Source organism: Ostrinia nubilalis, chromosome 4 (genome assembly GCF_963855985.1).
Source record: "Ostrinia nubilalis chromosome 4, ilOstNubi1.1, whole genome shotgun sequence".
Taxonomy (NCBI): Eukaryota; Metazoa; Arthropoda; class Insecta; order Lepidoptera; family Crambidae; genus Ostrinia; species Ostrinia nubilalis.
Genome location: NC_087091.1, coordinates 4,778,157 through 4,800,399, shown reverse-complemented (window position 1 = coordinate 4,800,399; position 22,243 = coordinate 4,778,157). Strand labels below are relative to the sequence as shown.

General features: G+C 38.2%; 1 protein-coding gene across 1 annotated transcript; it reads right to left on the bottom strand.

Moving 5' to 3' along the window:
- Positions 1–136: 136 nt before the first annotated feature.
- LOC135088533 (LMBR1 domain-containing protein 2 homolog) lies at positions 137–13,369 on the bottom strand. Its single transcript, XM_063983373.1, has 10 exons — positions 12,744–13,369; positions 12,199–12,389; positions 11,385–11,760; positions 10,457–10,627; positions 8,180–8,357; positions 5,959–6,140; positions 4,643–4,891; positions 3,707–3,908; positions 2,384–2,482; positions 137–1,753 (listed from the first exon to the last, which is right to left on the bottom strand). The coding sequence occupies exons 1-10, from the start codon at positions 12,915–12,917 to the stop codon at positions 1,515–1,517; spliced, it is 2,061 nt and encodes a 686-aa protein (XP_063839443.1). The 5' UTR covers positions 12,918–13,369; the 3' UTR covers positions 137–1,514.
- Positions 13,370–22,243: the final 8,874 nt, after the last annotated feature.

Here is a 22,243-nt window from a genome sequence, read left to right as displayed (position 1 = left end):
TCGAGAATTGTTAATAATATTCAATTAAAAGTTGTTCAATCCCTAGTCATGCATAGACTAAGACGGTAACCATGGAGATAGTTAGTTTGGTAAGTCACGTGTTAAATGTCAAGAGTGGAAAGTAAACATAGGATTCATGTTATTTATTTACGTGCAAAATGTAAGTAAGTAAATCATAAAAGTGGAACGCCGAGCTATTTCCAAAACCCGTCCAATATTATAATACAATTTGGCTGCGACAACTACAATACAGAACATCTCCCAAATCGATGTGCATAAAATAATATAATACAATACTAGTAAGTAAGAGGTTATGATAACAATATTGCTATCAATAAGTTTATAGAATTGGTCCGCCAGGAATAATTGTTCTTACATAAAGATTTGTGTCATTTAGAACCTAGAAAGTATTATTTCGGCACTGTTGATCTAACGGCGAACAATGTATGGAGAACGAACATTGTCCTTTTGGGCATAATATTATATTATCATTAAAAGCAAACAACATAATAGGGATGTTTCCTGGGTCAAAAAGCAAGAGTTTTAATTAGTCCGTCAGTTAACTTATCAAAAATACTCTACACGTATTTTTCACTTTTTCAAACTAATGAAAATTTAAAGAGATAAAGCGCGCCATAGTTCATAAGAAGAGGCCCGTGACGTCAATGCTTGCATAAAAGTGCCGCACGTTGTGACGTCGTGCGGAACTTCAACGCACCATAACTATGTAATTATTTGTTAGATTGACAAATAAAAATATATGTGTCCAATATTTTTTGATATTAAACATGACGGACTAAAAAAATTTTTTAGGAAACTAGCCTATTATAAGTATGTACCTATTAATTATTGTTTATAAACTGGGTAAACGAATCGAATCACGTTATTTGACGTAAATCTAGTCGTATTTTATTGAAAGTCGATTTATTATAAGCTAATTATAACAATAAATCAATTACTAGCCTTTTATCCGCCTCTGTTAATTAATCTTGAGTTTTATATGTGTTCATTTAAAGATATATCTTTGAAGACAATAAGTTACGTTAAGGCGTATTCGTCCTATAAAATTACAAAACTGGTTATCTAGGATCTACATTATAGATGGCTTTGTTATAAATAAGCTAAAATTAAGCCAGAATTTGTAAATTACCGGCGAAACTATGTATACAACTGACCCGTCAAATTAAGGTAGGTTTATATTCGAGCAAGTCGATGAGTGGTGCTCGACTAAATACAGTCCATCTTCAGACCGTGTACAAAAAAAATGTGACGTCTCATCCCAGCAAGATTTTGTCGTTATCTTTCGAACATCTACAAGTGTAACCCTTTTTGAGTAGTGATGTCCTACCTAATTTAAAGCGAGCAGTACAGAACGGGTGCTCCAATAATATTTAGTCTATCTTTAGACCACGAATTAAAAAAACAGTACAATTTTTGACATCATCTTTCGAACATTTACAATAGTGTCCTACCCAATTCAAAGCAAGGTACAGAACGGGAGTATAACTTGACACTTACACATCATCGAACAGTCCTCTTGGCGGTATCGTCATCTTGTCCCTCGGGTCGTCGAACTCCGACCGGCTGGATTGCGTGCTTTTCCCGAATCTTTTGTCTATCTCATCCTCCAATGTCAGATCGGATCTGTTGTAAGGAACCTCAGCCCGTTGGTAGCCGGAGGCTTCCTGCACTCGGTCGGGGCTCGGGCTGACGTAATAGTCTGTGTCGACGTCATTTAGGAGCCCGGTGTGGGCTGCAACGTGACAGACATGCACAATAACTGATAGCATACGTGCGAAAGTTTAGTCACAGTGTTAGTTGGTGGGTGTGAAGAAGGGTTAGGTGAAAAGTGCTGTGTGATTTTGATGGATAAAGAAATGAAATATTGAAAAGTGGCGCATTGAGAAATAACAAAAGAACTTCTTGTATTCAATTTTAACCATGTATGTATACCCTTACCCACATTCATTCAAATATTCGTTATTCATATTGGCATGGGCATATTTCTACTAAATAGACTTAACCCTTTAACTGGTATAGAGAAAAATACTTTTCATTGATTTTAAACCTTATGTCACCATCTCAATAAAGTTCATAATATGGTGGCAACAATTCAGCCACTATCGGTAAAGTGATTAATACTCCGGAAATCTCTTCTTAGACTTCTTACAGCCAAGAGGAGAAAATATTGGTAGCGAATATCCGTTACAATACTTTCAAAGGTAACCTATTGTGCAAAAAGATTAATGAATAGGGACAAATCACCATGGCCAGTCCAACCCCACGATTACAGGCCGAAGATGAATGAATAGTCAAGAAACACAAACTTCCATCACCGATTTAGCATTAACTCTCAAATATAAGTAATATGCAGTCGTGTTACCTCCACTATCGTCGCGGGCGGCGCGGTAGTTGGAGAATCGGTTGTTGTAGTCGCGACGACGCGACAGCGATTCCTCGGCCCGCTGGCGCTTGCGCTTTTCTGTAACAATTTATTTGAATCTTGCACCAATAAATACATAATGGGATACCTAATTGAGTGAATAAAGTGTACCTAATATTTTTTATAGGTAATCTCCGAGTTAGATACCTGGTTGAGATTTGGTTTTAGTCGGCTCCATGACTTCTATTTCACAATATCAAACACTTAAATAACTCACTCTGTGTTTGTGTATTTTTCTTAAACATATTTCTGTCCTTTTCCTTTTAAAGTTTGTTCTTTCTAGTGTCTGTGCTGCACTTTTACTTTTTGAGCACCCTCCATGTTGGCTATGAACTCTCCTATGAAACGCTTCATGTGGCTCATGATCTCTCTTGATTCACCCTCCATGTATCCCATGATCTCTTCCAAAACACTATACATGTGTCCCATGATCTATTCTAAGACACTCTTCATGTGCGCCATGTTGCTTGACAGTCTTCTATTTTAAAGCGCTATTTAATCTCAGCTTTTCGCAATCAAGTCCCAAACACTCTAAAAACAAAGCACCATCTCCACCCACCTCGCTTGACGATCTCGCGGCCCTCGTCCACCAGGTCGGTGGTGAGGTCGTCGTCGCCCACGAACTGCTGGAAGCCGCACGCCGTCAGCAGGCGGCTGCCCAGCGACAGGTGCGTGGCCAGGCACAGCAGCACCACCAGCATCGGGAAGTAGATGTTGAAGCCGCCCGCGATGATGCCCAGGACTCCATGTGGCCCATGACACCCTAAATGTGGCTAATGATCTCTCCTAAGACACTCTCCATGAGGCCTATGATATTTTTTAAAGCACAGCCCATTTGGCCATAATCTCTCCTACAAGACTCTTCATGTGATCCACGATCTCTCCTAAGACGCCCTTCATGTTGCTCGTGATCTTCCCCAAGACACCCTCCATGTTGCCCATGATATCTCTTAAAGCACCCTCCATGTGTCCCATAATCTCTCCTAAAACACTCCATGTGACCCAAGATCTCGTCTAAGGTACCCGGTTCCATGTGGCACATCTCTTAAGTAGCCTCCATGTGGCCCATAATCTCTCCTTAAAAGACCCTCAATTTGGCCAACATTCTCTCCTAAAAACACTCCATGTAGCTTATGATCTCCCCCAAAAGACCATTATTTCCTCTAACGTTGCTAGACAGTCTTCTATTTTGAAACGCTGCACAACTTTTCGCAATTAAGTCACAAACACACTGAAAAACAAAGCACCATCAGCCGCACCCACCTCGCTTGACGATCTCGCGGCCCTCGTCCACCAGGTCGGTGGTGAGGTCGTCGTCGCCCACGAACTGCTGGAAGCCGCACGCCGTCAGCAGGCGGCTGCCCAGCGACAGGTGCGTGGCCAGGCACAGCAGCACCACCAGCATCGGGAAGTAGATGTTGAAGCCGCCCGCGATGATGCCCAGCACTTCCATGTGGCCCATGATCTATGTGACACAGGAAAGAAAAAACATGATTATTAAATTACAATATTTACTATAGACTAAGAGCTGGTGAACGCCAGACCTACGTCATTTTATAAAAGCTGATTTTTATATAAAATATTAGGGCAATAATAAGTAGTTTCCTCATCAGCCAGACAGTTTTGACAGTTCCAACTCCTTGCCAGACAGTTTTTTTAGGATAGCTGCCAAAAGCCACGATGACCCAAACTTCATGATTCACCAACATTCTATCCTATATTGGGAGCATAGCACACGCTGACAAACTTTCAGCTTTTATAAAATGACGTAGGTCTGGCTTTCACTATCTCTTAGTCTACTAGACGTAGGCCCTTTTTACAGGGCAATTAAATTCACAGCACACATTTATATCTGCGATCGGCGATTTAGCCGCTTTTTAGCAGCTGAATACAGCGACCACACCGTACACTTAAAAAATAAAAACGCCGAACGCGTCGATTGAGTCGCTTTTCGGAAGCTCAACGCAGCGACAGCAGTCGCGTGAACGCCGCCACACAAAAACGTTTCAGGCGTCCCTAATACTTTCTATCACTGTCGTGTAGATAAACGAATAGATATATTAATATTTATATTACATTACGCGTAACTGACAAAGAAAAGAGATACAAATTTGAAACGGCAAAATGTGGTTATGATGTTCAGCAGTGGATGTCTTAATGGCATAATAGTGTACTGATGTCGGTGACTCTGAAACTCACCTTAGTGTAAGCAGTCTCCACAATCTTCTCCTTCTGTTCGGCCCTGAACCTAGCATCCATGTGCACCAAGCTCAGGAAATTCAGGCACATAGCGGGGGTAAGTCGACACGCCATCATTCCCGAGAATATCAGACTGTACTCGTTGGTCTGGTGATGTGGCGCTAAGTAGTACAGGTTTAGGAAACGAATCTTGAGCACGGTTGAGAAGGCACAGTAGAACATGTAGCATATTATGATGGTTGATATCGACTGGAAGGAAATATTTTTACGTTAGTAGTTTGTCGTCGTAGGCAGCGTCAAATAGTTCTTGACACCCCAAAGTAGCTAAAAGTTCGCAACGCGGCTTTGTAACAATTGGAATTAGGTTGAGCTGTCAAGTTTTTGCCACTTTGGGTGTCACTAACTATTATTAATGCTGACTACATCTCGAGTATTGTGAAACGAGTCTGATTCACAAAAGCATGGCGGAATTTAAATATCTGAATATTTAATCTTTATCGTCAGGTCATCACTACTTCAAGAGCTAGTTCAAATTCAGTTCAGAGTATAAATATTCGATTATGAATGTATGTTTTACCACAGAATAATAATAAGTACTACGTACAGAAGTTTTACTTCGCGAAGGTATTTAAAAAAATGTATGCTCAATGTCATTAACAATATGGTGTAATTTAGCTTATCTCAAGAGTCAAGCAAGTTTGTCAGAAGTTTTGTTGACAAACGTCAGTGATCGGCACTGCGCCGAAGCTATAGGGCTGACTTCGGTAAAATGATGTGACGTGAGGTGCCAATCTGCAGAAAATGGCGGAGGAAATACATGATTCAGCATGAATTATCATGAATAATATTAACTACTTATTTACCTCTCAGTGTCTTGAGGCAACTTAAAAAAGTACATTCTGTGTTTTTATTATTATTTAGGCAGTTAAATACTGCACAGTATTTAGTACACCATTTTCTTTATTTTTTTCCATCATACACAAGAATACGCGTGCGTGAGTCAATGTTCGCTCGTATGTGAGGCCTTGTCGAATAGTACTCTTGTAGGGGGCAATCGTGCGTGTTTTGTTTTCGATGTAAACTCGCGGAGATGAACAGGCCTGGTTTTACCACCATGTGATTTTTACCTTTGGATCTGCTAGTGTATTAAAAGAAATAAAGAAAATTTATGTCAAACAGAAAAAAAGGTTCTAAAGAAATTCACAAAGTTAACATAATTATTATGTTTAGTGTGCTCTAAGCCTCTAAATTAATAATTTACGTGATGGTAGAACTTAACCCATCTTTATGTTTAATAAAATATGTCAAAAACATACCAATATAGCAGCATAATTGTACTGGCTGGTTGCAGCCGATACTATGTGCGCGAATATGGACAGCACTGGCTTCTCCGAGAAGAACGTCATCTCCGACCAGATGATGGCCAACGACATGACGCCCGTCACCACCGCCATCGTCTTGAGGAAGTACTGGCGCAGGAAACACTCCCAGTACCATTCTGGAAGGGAAGGGGTATTGTAAAATACTCAATTTAAAATGATGGTGGTTTAAGTTTGGGTTAAGGAGGTAAGACAGCCAGTTCCTCTGTTGTCGAGGATTCCGGGTGTAGCTCCGGCCTGATCGTCACTTTCCATTAGGTAAGACGCAGGCCAAGGCTACCTCGTTGTGAATAAAAAAAGGCTTCATCAGACAAAGTATGACAAAAAAATCCAGCGACATAACCATCGTCTTGAGGAAGTACTAGCGCAGGAAACACCCCCAGTACCATCCTGGAAGGGAAGGGCTAGTATAAAAGACATAACTTGGGATGACGGTGGAACATGGTAAGTCTTCAAAGCCACGTTTACGTCGCAAGAGATATGACGGTAAGATTATGATAATTTCATGAATGACTTAACACAGGTGTGATATGACTAATTTATAATGTAGCTTCCGCGAACTGACACACTTGAATCACAGGCAGGCCGTTAATTGTATGTATGCGCTGTCGAGATTGTGCTACGAATTTTTTTCTTATTCTGTAAGATAAAGACCGCTCCGCACCGCACGGCCGCTGTCAAATTCTATACAAAAAGGAGTTTCCCTCGACACATCTCTCGTCTCCGCTCCTCTCCACTTGGTGGAAACCAGGCTTAAGAATAGGTAAGTATGAAATAAATCTTATACAGAAGCTCAAAGTTGCACAACGTGCTATGGAGAGGATAGCCGTCTCCTCGGTGTTTCTTTACGAGATCGAATTAGAAATGAGGAAATGTAAACGAACTAAAGTCGCTGACATAGCCCGACGGATTAGCAAGCTGAAGTGGCAGGGCACATAGTACGCAGAACCACAGAATAATAATAAGTACTACGTACAGAAGTTTTACTTGGCGAAGGTATTTAAAAAAATGTATGCTCAATGTCATTAACAATATGGTGTAATTTAGCCTGTCTCAAGAGTCAAGCACCATTTTGTTGAAAAACGTCAGTGATCGGCACTGCGCCGAAGCTATAGGGCTGACTTCGGTAAAATGATGTTACGTGAGGTGCCAAACTGCGGAAAATGGCGGAGGAAATACATGATTTAGCATAAATTATCATGAATAATATTAACTACTTATTTACCTCTCAGTGTCTTGAGGCAACTTAAAAAAGTACATTCTGTGTTTTTATTATTATTTAGGCAGTTAAATACTGCACAGTATTTAGTACACCATTTTCTTTATTTTCTTCCATCATATACAAGAATACGCGTGCGTGAGTCAATGTTCGCTCGTATGTGAGGCCTTGTCGAATAGTATCCTGTAGGTGGGCCATCGTGCGTGTTTTGTTTTCGATGTAAACTCGCGGAGATGAACAGGCCTGGCAGAACTGACGGCAACGACATCGTAAATGTAGCAGGAACATGGAAAACATTGTGGGAGGCCTATGTTCAGCAGTGGACATCCTATGGCTGAAATGATGATGAAATAAATCTTACCGATGATAGGAGGGTATACTAGTCTCTGTAGCCGCGGCCGTGGCGTATGGAAGGTGTGCTGGAAGCGCTTATCAGGCGAGCGGAGGTTGGCCGCCACATCTTCGAGGTGGAAGATACGCTCCAGCAACATGCCCCATTGCGTCTCCGTACGTTGGAGCACATGGAACTCTTTTAAACGTCTGAGGCGAGACGAGCGGAGAGGAGAGGAAATATTGTAGCTGTCAGGGGGCATAGTGTGAGTTTACGTAAAACGCATTCGATGTCGACTGCGTCAAAAAGTGACATTAAATGTATGACGGATTGTACAGTGCCCCAGGAAACTTTCAAGAAGTAAATTCATATGTTTGATGTAAACTCACACTAAGCCCGCAGTTTATTGCTGTCTACGAATCGTATGACGCCTTCGGGTTTGCGAGGTGCGGGGAGAAGGCAGCGGGGGACGAGGCGCTCGAATCCGCCCGACATATCTCCGCTTCGGCTGCCGCGCGCCGCTGTCAAATTCTATAGAAAAATGAGTCCAGCCGACACATCTTTTGTCTCTGGGCCTAAGAATAGGAGTAGGTGTGAAAAATTCTTACCTATGATAGGAGGGTATACTAGTCTCTGCAGCCGCGGCCGTGGCGTATGGAAGGTGTGCTGAAAGCGCTTATCAGGCGAGCGGAGGTTGGCCGCCACATCTTCGAGGTGGAAGATACGCTCCAGCATCATGCCCCATTGCGTCTCCGTACGTTGGAGCACGTGGAGCGCTTTGATCGTCTGGGAACAAGTATTTAGGTTGAGTTGCACCAGCTAATTTTAACGATGACCAGTGTTTTTTGTATGGAGTTTGACAGATTGTTGACGCCTGTTAAAGTTAAAATAAGATGGTGCAACCCAGCTTTAATGTGAGAATGACTGGACAAGTCGTCAAAGCCGAAATCGCATGATGATACAAGATTCTATGTTATCGTCTGCTAAAAATAGTATCATCGATAAAGCAATCAATAAAATATCTGGTAATGAGGGTTTTCAGGGAAAAATCCGCCAGATGGCAATACGTAGACGCGAGGTTCAAATGCTGCTTGATTGGTTATTTTTGACATGACATTGACAGATATGTCAAAATCCACCAATCACGCAGCAGTCAGACCCCACATCCACGTCCCGCCATCTAGCGGATCTTTCATACGCGAAAACTCTCATTGCATCTGTATCATATAAACACAATTTTAGTGTTTATACCCTGTGCAGCCAATCTTGTCAAAGTTTTGTGATTCAAGTGTGTTTGTAATAAGTTGATAAATGTTTATCAAGAAATGCATCAACATTTATTGTTGTGACTTTATCAAATGACTATTCTTATGATTTATTAATGATTTTGTTCTCCTACAACTTTCACATGCCAGTCATGACAAGATACCCTGTAACGATTTTACAAACATTTAATGGTCATGTATTTCTGTGAAATAAATGAATTAAATTGAATACTCCTTGACATAAATTTTACATGCCAATATCTTGGTAAAACATGTTGGTTGTTACATTGATAAAATTGTAAGACCAACTCATATTGCTCTGTAATATGTTTTTCACACATGTTTATGTAAATAAAAATCTTTATCTTTAACTAGCTGACCCGGCGAACTTTGTTCCGCCTTAATGGCAATAAATAAGCAGACTTTTTTTTAATTTCGAACGGGATAAAAAGTATCCTATGTCCTTCTCCTGGCTCTAAACTACCTCCCTGACAATTTTCAGCTAAATTGATTCAGCCGTTCTTGAGTTATAAGTGGAGTAACTAACACGACTTTCTTTTATATACAGGGTGTCCCGTAATGTAACGTCAAGCCGGAACTGGGTGTTGAGGCAAGTTGTGCTGGTTATCAGAAAAATATAAAAAAAAATCTATGTGGCATATTTTAAAAATATTAGGCATTTAAAAAAAATCAAAAAATTCTACTCCAGGTGACGGTTCTTTTACTCGTGTTGCCACAAATCTTCACTTTTAACAAAAAAATTTTTTGTTATGTAACCTTGAATAATGCTTCTCTAAATTGTTATCAAAATTACAAAACCAGCTGCTCCAACTTGGATGAAAAAAAACATTATTCGCAAAAAAAATATCAAAATAAAAATTTTGCCTAGTTTAAACTGACTGTACTGAAAAAAAATTGTACTACGCGAGTGTGGCAAGTGACGTCATAATTTGGCGCATTTAGTAAGGATTCCAAAATGGTATAACACTTTGTAAAATCTTGCTGTAATTGTCGACAATTTTTGTTTATTGGAAATAATCCCGTTTTTAACTTTATCTACCTTGGTTAACCAGCAAAAATTTACCAAGTGTTATACCATTTTGGAATCCTTACTAAATGCGCCAAATTATGACGTCACTTGCCACACTCGCGTAGTACATTTTTTTTTTCAGTACAGTCAGTTTAAACTAATTATAATTAAGGCAAAATTTTTATTTTGAAAATTTTTTTGGGAATAATGTATTTTTTTCATCCAAGCCGGAGCAGCTGGTTTTGTAATTTTGATAACAATTTAGAGAAGCATTATACAGGGTTACATAACAAAAAAAAAATTTGGAAAAAGTGAAGATTTGTGGCAACACGAGCAAAAGGACCGTCACCTGGAGTAGAATTTTTTGATTTTTTTAAAATGCCTATTATTTTTAAAATATGCCACATAGATTTTTTTTTATATTTTTCTGATAACCAGCATAACTTGCCTCAACACCCAGTTCCGGCTTGACGTTACATTACGGGACACCCTGTATATAGATAATGACTATCATTAGGTATATCTTCGCCGAGCCATCACAGGAGATTAAGGCAGTATTAGACTAAGACATGCTGACGATATTAACTTACCTTCTTATGCAAGTTGATAAGTGACTTGAAAGACGGCGCCGCCGGCCTGTAGGGCGCGGCTCTGGAGTTCAGTCGGTCTCGCAACTGAATAGGCAACTTCTGGACTATTGTCTCCACATGCCTGTGTAATGGGTGCCCTGTGCTGATGGCTGTCTGAGCTGCTTGCAGACTCTGGAAAATTAAGATAAATAAATAATAATAATAAATATCTTTACTATCTAGCCCCAAAGTAAGCAATTAATATGCTTGTGTTATGGGTGTTAGCTTAACGGATATACTTATACATATACTTTTTTTTAAATACATACATATTATACATAGTAACACCCAGACCCGTCACAGAAATTAAAATTCATCATTTCAATTTCTGCCCGGCCGGGAATCGAACCCGGGACCTCTCGGCATAGTCCGTTTTAGAACCACTACACCAAACGGCCGACGATAAGATAAAAGTCAGTTACAATAAAAATACCGGCATATAAGGTACTTCAGTGGTATCAAGAGTAACCTTTACTTATTTATTATGTACCAGCTTTCCGCCCGCGGCTTCACGTGCGTGGAATTTTGTCTGTCACAGAAAAACTTTATCGCGCGCGGCCCTGTTTCAAAAACCGGGATAAAAACTATCCTATGTCCTTTCCCGGGACTCAAACTCTGTCTATGCCAAATTTCATCTAAATCGGTTCAGTGGTTTAGGCGTGAAAGCAAGACAGACAGACAGAGTTACTTTCGCATTTATAATTTATTAGTATTGATAGATGTTGTTGGAGCACACACATAATAAATAACTGTTATTATCACTTAGGAACTAATCGTGTTTGAGGCGGTAAGCAAACAGGCAAATATTCTAGTTCGCGTCTCACGTCGCGTGCAGGGTTCACCTCAAATTAATCAGATAACATTAGGCAAATAATAAGTGTTTACTTACATCCAAAATTTCATCCACAGTTTCCTCAGCTTCACACTTATCTGTGCTCAATTTAGCTATCTTGAAGTAGCTGTACGTCAGCGAGTAATTCTTTTTCGAATTGTTCCATAAGTTCCTTGGTACTTCCACTAAGGCATATCCTAGTAGAAGTATCAACAGAAACAGTCCCCATGTGTTACTGGCCGATGATGCAATGGCTTTTATCTTAGGGCCGTCTATGCCATCGTTTTGGAAAGCCAGGTATATGAGAAGGATCCCACAAATCAACAAGTATGATCCGTAGTAGATTGCATTGTCTACTAGGGCGGATTTAAGTTTACCCTTCACTGTAAAGTCTCCGGCTTTACTGTAAGACTGCATCATTGGCATTATAAGCCTAAAACAAAGACGTTTTAGTAGTCATGATTTTGGACAATAATATAGTAGCACCTGCTCCTACAAATTATTTTTAAAAAGCATAATTTAAAAAAAACTGCTTCAGATAAGTGGATTAAAAGTAATAACGTAAACAGATATTTAACTTGGCATTGCAAAATAATTACTAGATTAACCACTTACAATTAAAATTGTTTATTTACAAAAAGAGTTATGCAGTAATTTATCTGCTTCTGAGTGAGAATGATAACTTTAATTATTAGTAAACAAGTACAAAGGTAAAGCACACAAAATTAAATAACATTACATATGATTCTACATCCACTGTTGGAATTCAGGTAATTAATAGGTGTAGCATTTAAAGACCGTAACAATATATTATCTCGACTCGCAGGGCTTTCATGGGTATAATTTGAATTGTGCGGCAATGTGAACTTACCATGTCAAGCATTGTGAAGTCCAGTATACGACTCTCCATAAATTAGGGAATACGCTTTTCGGTACATTACTCCAAGGCTGCTGACAGTGACTGCTCGGAGGTGCTGCGGTGGTTGTCGCATTGCCGACTAGAAGTTGTTCGGCCTTGGCTGTTGTTGTGTTGTCATTTAAAATACATTGTTGGTAGACAGTCTGAAATAGAAAAATAAATGAGAAAATTATTCTCAGTTTTTCTATTTAGGCTTCGATAAGTAAAGGAAACTAACCCCAACCCTCTGACCTAAATTAACAATTTATTTTTAATCTTTACTACTTCAATCACATCACCAATTTTATTGCAGTTTTGAAATTGTAATTGAAATTCTAATCGTAAAAGTTTTGACTATCAATGTAATTAAGTAGGTAAAGGTAAGCCAGTGGTGAATGGCAAAGAATTCCAACACCAAATTAGAGATAATTATGTTCTTAATTACTGGCCTACATAAGTTAGTTTTGCTCAACAACTTTTAACATAAATAAGAGACACAAAAGAACTGAATGACTTACCGATGTCACATCTAGAGGCAAGATGAACATAATAACGAATGAAAAGTACCATGCTGTAAGCACCGACACTGTCACTATCAAGTGATTCCTGTAACAGTCTCCATATCTGTACAACAACGTTGCCGCTAGGACAAATGCTGACACCAGTTCTATTACAAACAATGTGTACACCATTTTTACTGTTTTCAAAACAAACTTTACGGCATAAAGTTAATTTTTCTTCGCTGTTTTTTGTTTCTCTCTCCAAACTCTAGCTGCTTCGTGTTGTAGCTGCTCAAAACGTATCTGGGTAGGCGATTTCAATGGTAATAACCGCGGTCTCTCTATTTCAAACTCTCGTGGGCATTCTTCGTAGAACAAAAGTCCTGTATCAGGCAAAATTGGATCGAATTCAATACTATTGTTGCTAGACCCCTTCGCTGCAGACATCTTATGAACACAATGATAGCCGCACAATCATTTTCGTGTTTGCACTTGATTTTAAGCCGAGTTAAGGTAAACTATTTAATATGGCAAGGCTTGGAATCAAATAAATTCTACATTTAATTGTAAATCACCAAATCCAACCAACCAAATCACAAATTCATTTTCATTATCGTGAAACGTCAAATTTTGTGAATCAATCAAAAAAATTACAGAGTAAAAATTTCAGAGCGTGTTCCTGTTTTATTAGTTTTTATTTTGGACATGCTTAGATTAATAATTGTGAAGAACAAAAAAATATTTACAAAAATATTGACAAACATCTTGACACGTCTAAAATCATTAAATTAAGATTTATCACGACGCGCTTAGATTAATAAAGCCTTTAGGTTTTATTAATCTAAGACGACGCGTATCCCTAACCCGGCTGTCTGTATAAAATTTTGTACCCACTGGACTGGAAATTGGTTTAAAAAAAAGATATGTCATTAATTCAATATGACATAATGGCAGACTTTTTGGCGGGAAAATGAAGCTTCATGTCACGGTAATAATATCATACAGTATTGTAACTTCATATAAACAAACGGAACGCGAGCTTTCCTTCGAAATTCAAATCTCGGTATGCGCTCGACATGTAAAAGTCGGGGGTGTCGCGAATGTGCCATAGTAATAAACGGATGGTGTGTTGTTTTTTAAACAGTAAGCGGTTATTTTTTTTATATAAAAATAATTATAACTACCTATTTATAAATATGTCAAGTAGTGCTGTTTGTGTTGTTTTTGGTTGCATGAATTCCTCAATAACGCACCCATAGATAATTAGTAAGAGTAGCAAACCTACCTATATCCATACACACTTACAAACTTTTGTATTTTTACTATTATTAGCATAATATTCCTTTTTATTCCTCCTTATCCATGTTTCCAAAAACACTATAAATATAATAATCAAGCATTATGCACGCCTAAGTCGAGGCGCATACATTTTACGGTCGCAAATTTATAAGATTTGTTATTATGTCTTAACACAAATATGTTGTTTTAATAGAATCTACTAATCACAAAACAACATGTATTTTTATCCTATTCCATTCACAAAGTATTTTGTTTGTCAAAATTAAATATAAAAATACAATCACAAGACTAGATAGAAATTCTAAGAAGGCAGATGTTATGAAAATAGGGTCTGCAGGTGGGCAGCCCTATCGCATGTTGTCATTACGTGACGTACCGCGCGACTGTTGACATTTATTTCAAAAATATGGCCGAGTTGGAATACTGTTATAGATAGTATTACCGTGTTCATGTTCAGCAGGAGTTTTGTATTTATTTTTTAGTTAACTAAGAATAAAATAAAATCATTCATTACCTTGAATAAACCTTTTTTCTTCTGACCAGGAATTATGAGGTGAGTCAAGCAACTACTTACAAATTCACAAAATATACCGACTGTTCTCTACTTACCTGCATATTTTAACAAAGTTGTTTGTTGTTTTAGGACGTAATAGAATAATAAGACTAGAAATAAAATCAATTTAGTAGTTCTACATTAAGCCCCACAGTTCCTAAGTTGTTGTTTTGTTCGGTAATGGTAGGGTACTTCAGTCCAATCGATGACACCTCTCTGGGCAAAGGCTTCAGACTCGAGGGCGCTTAAATATCGAGTGAAGCTCAGAACTTCCACTTTACAACTCTATATTTTATATTCATCCACTGAAAATTCTATAAAATGGAATTGGAATGCTAGAACCGAATTACTAGCCAGGCTGAAATTATTGGAAGTGTGAGTTTATTAATTGGAGATTTAATCACAATTACTAAAATGTTTTAAAAGCGTTGTGTTGTGAGATATGAAAAAAGTAACGCCAGTTCATTACCTAATCATATCAGTGAAATTAGGTATGTAAATGTTAAATTCAGAAGAAATTATTATTGTAGTTACCTATATTCTTAACAGCTTATCGACTTTAGAGACAGGCAGGTATGCAAGTGGCTTAGCGTTGTGTAAGTAAATCTCTTAAGGGTGAAATTTCTCAGATTTAAGAAACGACTCGGCGGAATAATAAAATGTCGGTTGGCAAGAAATATTCCAGGCATTCGTAGACGTGGTAAAACGGAATTGTTCCCGTTTTATAGAAGATTTAACACCGCAGGAGGCTTCATTTTATTTTGTTTTATTAGGGCGGATACGCGGTGGGTCTTGCTTGGGCTCTTCGCGGACAGTGATGACCTCTTTTTGAGGAACCTGCAATTTTGAGGAGGCAGGTAGACTTTGAAAATAACGTCGCACTTCTCAATAAGTAGGTACGTCTTACCGGAATTGTTTTAAGTATGTAATGTAGATAAATAAGGTAACCTATAGGTACGTGTAGGTTCCGGTTTCGAACCATAAAACTTTCATAATAAAATTCAACTTATTTAGATTCGTAAAGAAGCATGTATATTTTAATTTAATATTCTTTCCCTAATATCTATCAACCTCTAAAAGATGAACCGATTTTTTATTTCTGTTTACCCATATTTTCAAAAACTTGCGAGGTTAACTTTAAAAGGACATTGTCAGAAATCGCCTAAAAAACCGCCCAAAAACATTAACCCATCATAATTATTTTCTAATTTTTTTAATACATTAAGCACCCTTTCATTCTAATGGACACTTAAGCATTGAAAAATTAAATAAATAAGTCTTTTAACGTTTATTCTATAATACTACTACAACTTCCGGACGTTTTGGTGCGTGGCATGGTCTAAAACCTATCAAGTTCCATAATTTTTGCCGATAAAATCTGTACGAGGCATTACCGTACTTTATTGCTGGGAGTTCATGTATAGTGATGTTCCTGCGGCCATCATAGACAATAAAATATCGATTTTGAAATTAAAATAAATCGATTAAATTGCGTTAAAAGCTAAAAAGATATTGACACTATTACAAGAAGCTATTTAAAGTGTCCAACTGGTCGAAGGTCGTAAATATAATAAAAATAATTAGGACCATAAACTGATATTCATGGTATCATAACTGTAAAAGTGTCAGAATCCGATGTTGAATCCAATGCCAGTTGAAGTGAGAGATTATATCAACCTAGTATAGTTGCCAGTCTCTCATAATCTATGCCAATGAGGGTTTTCGCGATTGAAAAATCCGCCAGATGGCAATACGTAGACGTGAGGTCCAAATGCTGCATGATTGGTTATTTTTGACATGACATTGACAGGTATGTCAAAATCCGCCAATCATGCAGCATTTGGACCTCGCGTCTACGTATTGCCATCTCGCGGATTTTTCAATCGCGAAAACCCTCATTTATAGCACATGAGTATAATACATAATAGACCAAATAAACTTTTATAGATTATGATGAAAGAGAAGATAAAGATTTTATTATTTGATTAAAATCTTGCAACGAGGTAGTTTTTCAGTAGAAACCAGCCCCCCTAGACAAAACGCACTTTTTGATCGAATCGAAAATCGAATCCGTCAAAACTCTATACAAAAAAGGGGCTTTTCGACCACTTTTCGACTGGTTTGCGATTATAATTTGCACTTTGTCTAGACCCACAGGATTGGATAATCGCAACAGGCAAGTATCAGAACATTTTATAAATATTTTTAATCGATTATATCCTTGTGAATCGTTTTAATAAATTGTCATTTTACTTTTTCAATTAAAACTTTTTCAATCCCTAGTCTTGTCAAACTGTCATAATGTCAACAAATTATAAATGTCACGTCAGTTGACTCAATTTCAGTCTTCTGTGCGTTTATTGTATTTTTATTTCAATGAAATAGTGCTAAAGGGTTAGTACTAAAAGTGAAAGCCTTTTTTCAGAAGGAAAACCAATGTGGTGCCCTTATTATTCATACTGTTTAAAAGTTACAAGTCAGTGATACAGAGTTGCCGCCATTATAACTCCGTGGTGATACCATACCAAAGAAGAAGTTATCCTAAACACTTGTGTTATTTTTATATGTGATCAAATAAAAAGGATTAATTCTACTGCTCAAATGGAATAACTTATCCCAACAGACCGAATATAAAAAAAACATCTCCATAGAAATTATCACCATCACGAGGATGTGATTTTTTTTTGAGAATTTGATATTGGTCCTGTAAGAAAAGTAGTTGTATTTCAGTAGTAGAATCAACCCTTCTTGTTTCATCAGCAAGAGTAACTATAAAAACGCCCTATAGGTAGGTATTATTAAGCTGAAGAGTTTGTTTAGTGTCAAAGACTGTCACACAGTGTAACTTAAATTGGCATATTATGATAATGAACATAAAAACTTAAATAAATATTTATGTTAATATTTTTTCTATTTATTTATTTTCCCAAAGCTTCACAGTGACAGCTGAAACAGCAATACTGTTGTAAAACTAAACTTAGAACAAACTGTTACAAATATTTTACAAATTAAAATAAAAACGCATGTTGCTTTACTTTCTCGTATAGGTAATAAATGTAAAGCTGGTATATAGTGGTTGGCTAGATTATTAATGTTACTTTGTTACCCTCAATAGTGAGGAGATCTTACAAAATGGTAACCCTGATTTTCATTGTCATTCAAGTGCTCTTTCTTCGCATAGGCTTCTGTGATTTGGCCAAGGGCCACACACATTGCGATAACATTATGCGACATTGATTTGACAGCAGCGGAGTGAAGTCTTGCGACTATGCAAAATGATACCCTGTAATCGTAGCGCATATAGACATAGACGGGGCGGGGCACATAGCTCGTAGAGCTGATGGCCGCTGGGGCAGGAAAGTTCTTGAGTGGCGACCACGAGCCGAAAGACGTAGCGTGGGCAGGCCTCCCACTAGGTGGACCGACGATCTGGTGAAGGTCGCGGGAGGTGCCTGTATGCGAGCGGTGCAGGATCGGTCTTGGGGGAGGCCTTTGTCCAGCAGTGGACGTCGTTTCGGCTGAAACGAACGAACGAACGATACGTATTACCACTATATACCAGACATTACTATTTATTGTATACTCGCCGGATTACACGTAGGAGCACGCGCGTTACAGCTTCGGCCTTGCATTATTATAAGATCTTGTTCCGCCATTTTTCGAACTTCCTCCGTGAGGATATTCCTGCCGAATTCTATGATAAACCTATCAAAAGTCATATTCTGCAATGTCAAAATTAATTTGCCGAAATTCGCCGAGCCAGCTATGTCAAATAATATTATTAGGTGTCAAACAGGATACGTTCAGAAATTAATATTACGATTTTAAAGATAAGACAAGACAACTTTTTATTGACGAAGTTGCTGGGACAGCTAGAAACTTTTTTTTTTTCCGGCACTTTAAGAAAATAATAAATGAATGAAAACGCAGCGTGGGACGTCCACCCACAAGGTGGACCGACGACCTGATAAAGGTAGCGGGAAGGCGCTGGATGCAGGCCGCTACCAACCGTGCGATGTGGAAGTCATTGGGGGAGGCCTATGTTCAGCAGTGGACGTCCTGTGGCTGAAATGATGATGATGATGATGAAATGAATGAAAATGACAAATCTTCGAACGTGTATAATACCGTGCCAAAGTAATCATATAATTTTGGCACCTTAATAACTATTGCCGTTTTTGTTGTAAAGATCATGCAGCGCTACTTGCGGATATTATTGGAAAGAAAACTATGTAGGCTCTAGATCTGAAGCCGCTTTAACGAACACGAAGTGCTCATACAATGCGGCGTATTTTCTTCCAGTCTTTAGTCAGGACTTTAGTCGAATTAAAACCCCGGTTGAACGTGATATAGCCGCACTAGAATACGGTGTTTTTTGCATAATCGCAAGACTTCGTTCCGGTGTCGACCGAATGTTATCACGATGTATGTGGCCCAGGGGTTACTGTAGCCGCTAAGGTTTGAAACTTCTTGCTTAAAATATTGTAGTCTCTGGCATAGACTACGACGGTAGTCATGGAGATAGGAGTTTGTTATCTCGTGTCAGATGTAAATGGTGAAAAGAAAACCCATGATTCGTGTTATTTTTATGCAATATGTAGGTATTTTATAAAAGTGGAACCCCGAGTGATCTCCAAAACCCATTCTATTATTATATACGATTCGGCTTCGATATCTATAATACAATAGGAGTTTATTTCATGTGTCAGATGACAAGGGTGGAAACAACCTACGATTCATGTTGTTTATTTACGTGCAATATGTGGGCATATTATAAAAGTGGAATGCCGAGTTGTATTTCTAAAACTTGTTCTATTATTTTATACTATTTGGCTGCGACTCGGCGTGACGACAATACAAAACATTTTTCGCGAATCGGTGTTCATACATTCACACAATACATTAGACGCCATGTTGTCATAAACGACATATTATAAAATCGCTGTGATTTAATATTCTTATTCATTAATTTTATGGCAAGTGTCCATAAGGAATCATTGTTCTTACACACAGAATCGTATTATTTCGCTTTCGGGTAGTAATATGTCAAAATTGTTGGTTCTTAGGCGAACAATGTATGGAGAACGAACATTGTCCTTTATAACGAACGAACTTTTTATATTCCAAAATTGTGGCATAATTTATGTAACGACTGTTTGATTATGTAAACACAGGTAAACAGGAGAAAATGACGTACTTATTCTTCAAGAAAAAAGTTGGGTTACAACTACAATAGTTAAAAAAAAAAGATATTGTCATGAAAGAGGTCGCACTTTAAAAGTAAAAACTGTCTTCTGCAACAAACCGCTTCAACGCGACGCCTCACCCTCCGCGGTAATTAGGTTAGCCGCCTGTAATCCCTTCAGGGGTGTCGCTCACAAAAAACGAAGAATTATTTGATGTGGGATGCCTGTATTCAGGAACGGTATTACAAAGTGAAATAGGATTAGAACTTCATCAAGCAGATTATGAAGATATGGAGTAAAACGTAATTCAACTGGATAATTACGTTTACAAACAGATCTCTGTGTTTTGTTAGGAAACCCATCGGGGGTTTTTGTGCGGATTTTAAGCCTGTGTAGGTATTTGAATGATATTAGAGTTTATGTGGGTATTTAGGTCTGCTTAGCTAGCAATACTTAGCTTGTAATAGGTCTACTTAGTCGTGAATTTTTGCCTCTTTTGATTCATTTAAGTTTAGAGATAAAAGTTCAAGCTACGTCACTTACCTACATACGATGATACGAGTGTCGTTCATGCTTCTTGAACGAATACCGAAATCCATAGGTCATTTTCCTAAGTCATAATAATACAACCTCAATCAATGTCAACGTGGCAACCCTAGCAGTAGCAAGGGCTATCAGCGGATTCCCTTCTGTTTGCACTGATCACCTGACTTAACGGCCGCAATACTGGGCATAATAAACATTTATTGCCGTTCTGTTTATCGTTCCCCCGTTGGGCATGGTTATTTACAACCGAAATGGTCGTTTGCTTAGTCCGACTTTATTCCTGAATCTAAACACCGCGTTTTGCGTTTATTATGTTTAATTTAATGTTAAACATTTATCACTATTGGATATCAGAAGTCCGGGATTTGTCAATAGGCCTTATTAGGTCGCGGCCTAGGGGCGGCACAGATTTCACAGCTACTCTTAGACTCAATTTACAGAAGACGATTTCAGAAGATAAAAGTCAAATGAGATCCAACAACAAGCCTACGGGCGGCAAATCTGTAAATCCGCGACTGGGTAGCAGCCCTAATGTCAGGTCTTATGAGCCGCGACGCCGACAGGCATCTGATGTCTCACGTTACGACTACTTCTACTACCATTGGCGCCAACTCAGAGCGGTAATGTACCCTGAGAAGCATAGATCGTCTTTCTTATTGTTAATTTAACTGGGGATGGAGATTTTCACTTTAATACGCCTGCAGGAAATTACTCCTAGCTGTAGTTCTAGCAGAATAGAATTATGACTACTCTTACCCTTCCCATGTTACGACGTGGAAGATGACTAAGGGACAAAATATGCGAAAATTAGGCCTCTCGAATCCATCTGAACAACGTGGTGGGTGTATGCCAAATTCTACCTTTGTAATACATAGTTTTTACACTGTATTGTTTTCCTTGTAAAATAAAATAAAATAAATAAATAGATACTAATATGTTCGTGGTATTGCAGTGGAGATTAGAATGTCCTGGTGATGATGACTCTCTCTGAGAATTTCTGCTTGCGTATAAAACGCAGTGGTTTGTGTCCACTAGTGAAACGAATGGGAGTTCATAAATAAATACCTCTATTCCTCTTACCTAAAGTTTTGCTGGGACGAAGAGAAATTAATAATAATGATTCAATTTCTCTCCGTTCCACTATATTCTATTTAATTCAGGCTTACTGCGCGTTCATAGTTGCTAGTTCGGCGGTTTTAATTAACGTCTTGCCCTAACAGATTCTGCCCACAGGACAACAATGGCTGGTCTGCGGCGCGCCAAACAGCCCACCCTCGTCAATCTCTATCCAACAAACGTTTACAGTGCTGGGAATGGTCAATTCAGTTACGTTTTTACTTAGTTAAAGGTCCTTTTACCTATTTCTTAGGTATCAATTAGAAAATGATACCAACTTTAGTTTTACTCGACTACTTGCCTACTTAAGTTGGTCAAAAATCTGTCAAACTCCATACAAAAAGCACCGGCTACCGTTATAGTTACAGCTTACACTTAAAGTTAGGTGGTGTAACTCAGCCTTAGTAGTGGGATTGCCAAAATACATTTATGTTGACTTAATAAAATAGATTGCTTTAAAGATACGTTAACTACAGAGTTACCCTGCTAAAGAAAAACTTACTTCACGTTAAAAATATTTAATGCCCTCCTCTCCTTGGGGCATTTTCATTAAGTTATTCTAGTTTAAGAGCGTTATAGCAAAAAGTTGGCGTTCGAATTTTAGGTTTTTATTGCTTGACGTCGCGTAGTGAGTGCGCAAACTGCATTTATCTGTACAATTTCAACGCTGCGTCGACTAAACGATCTTAATCCGTAGTTGTATCGTACCTAAGACAGTATATCATACATAATAATAAAGAAATAATGTATAATTCACCTATTTGATTTTTTCTCAGATCAGACTTTTAGCAAAATCAAGTTACGTAATTAATGTATTT

Coding starts and splice junctions, on each gene's coding strand:
- LOC135088533 (XM_063983373.1), bottom strand. CDS start 12,917: ATGGTGTACACATTGTTTGTAATAGAACTGGTGTCAGCATTTGTCCTA. Junction 8,358..10,456: donor TTATCAACTTGCATAAGAAG/GTAAGTTAATAT, acceptor ACTTGTTCCCAG/ACGATCAAAGCGCTCCACGT. Junction 1,754..2,383: donor CGCCCGCGACGATAGTGGAG/GTAACACGACTG, acceptor GTCACGTTGCAG/CCCACACCGGGCTCCTAAAT.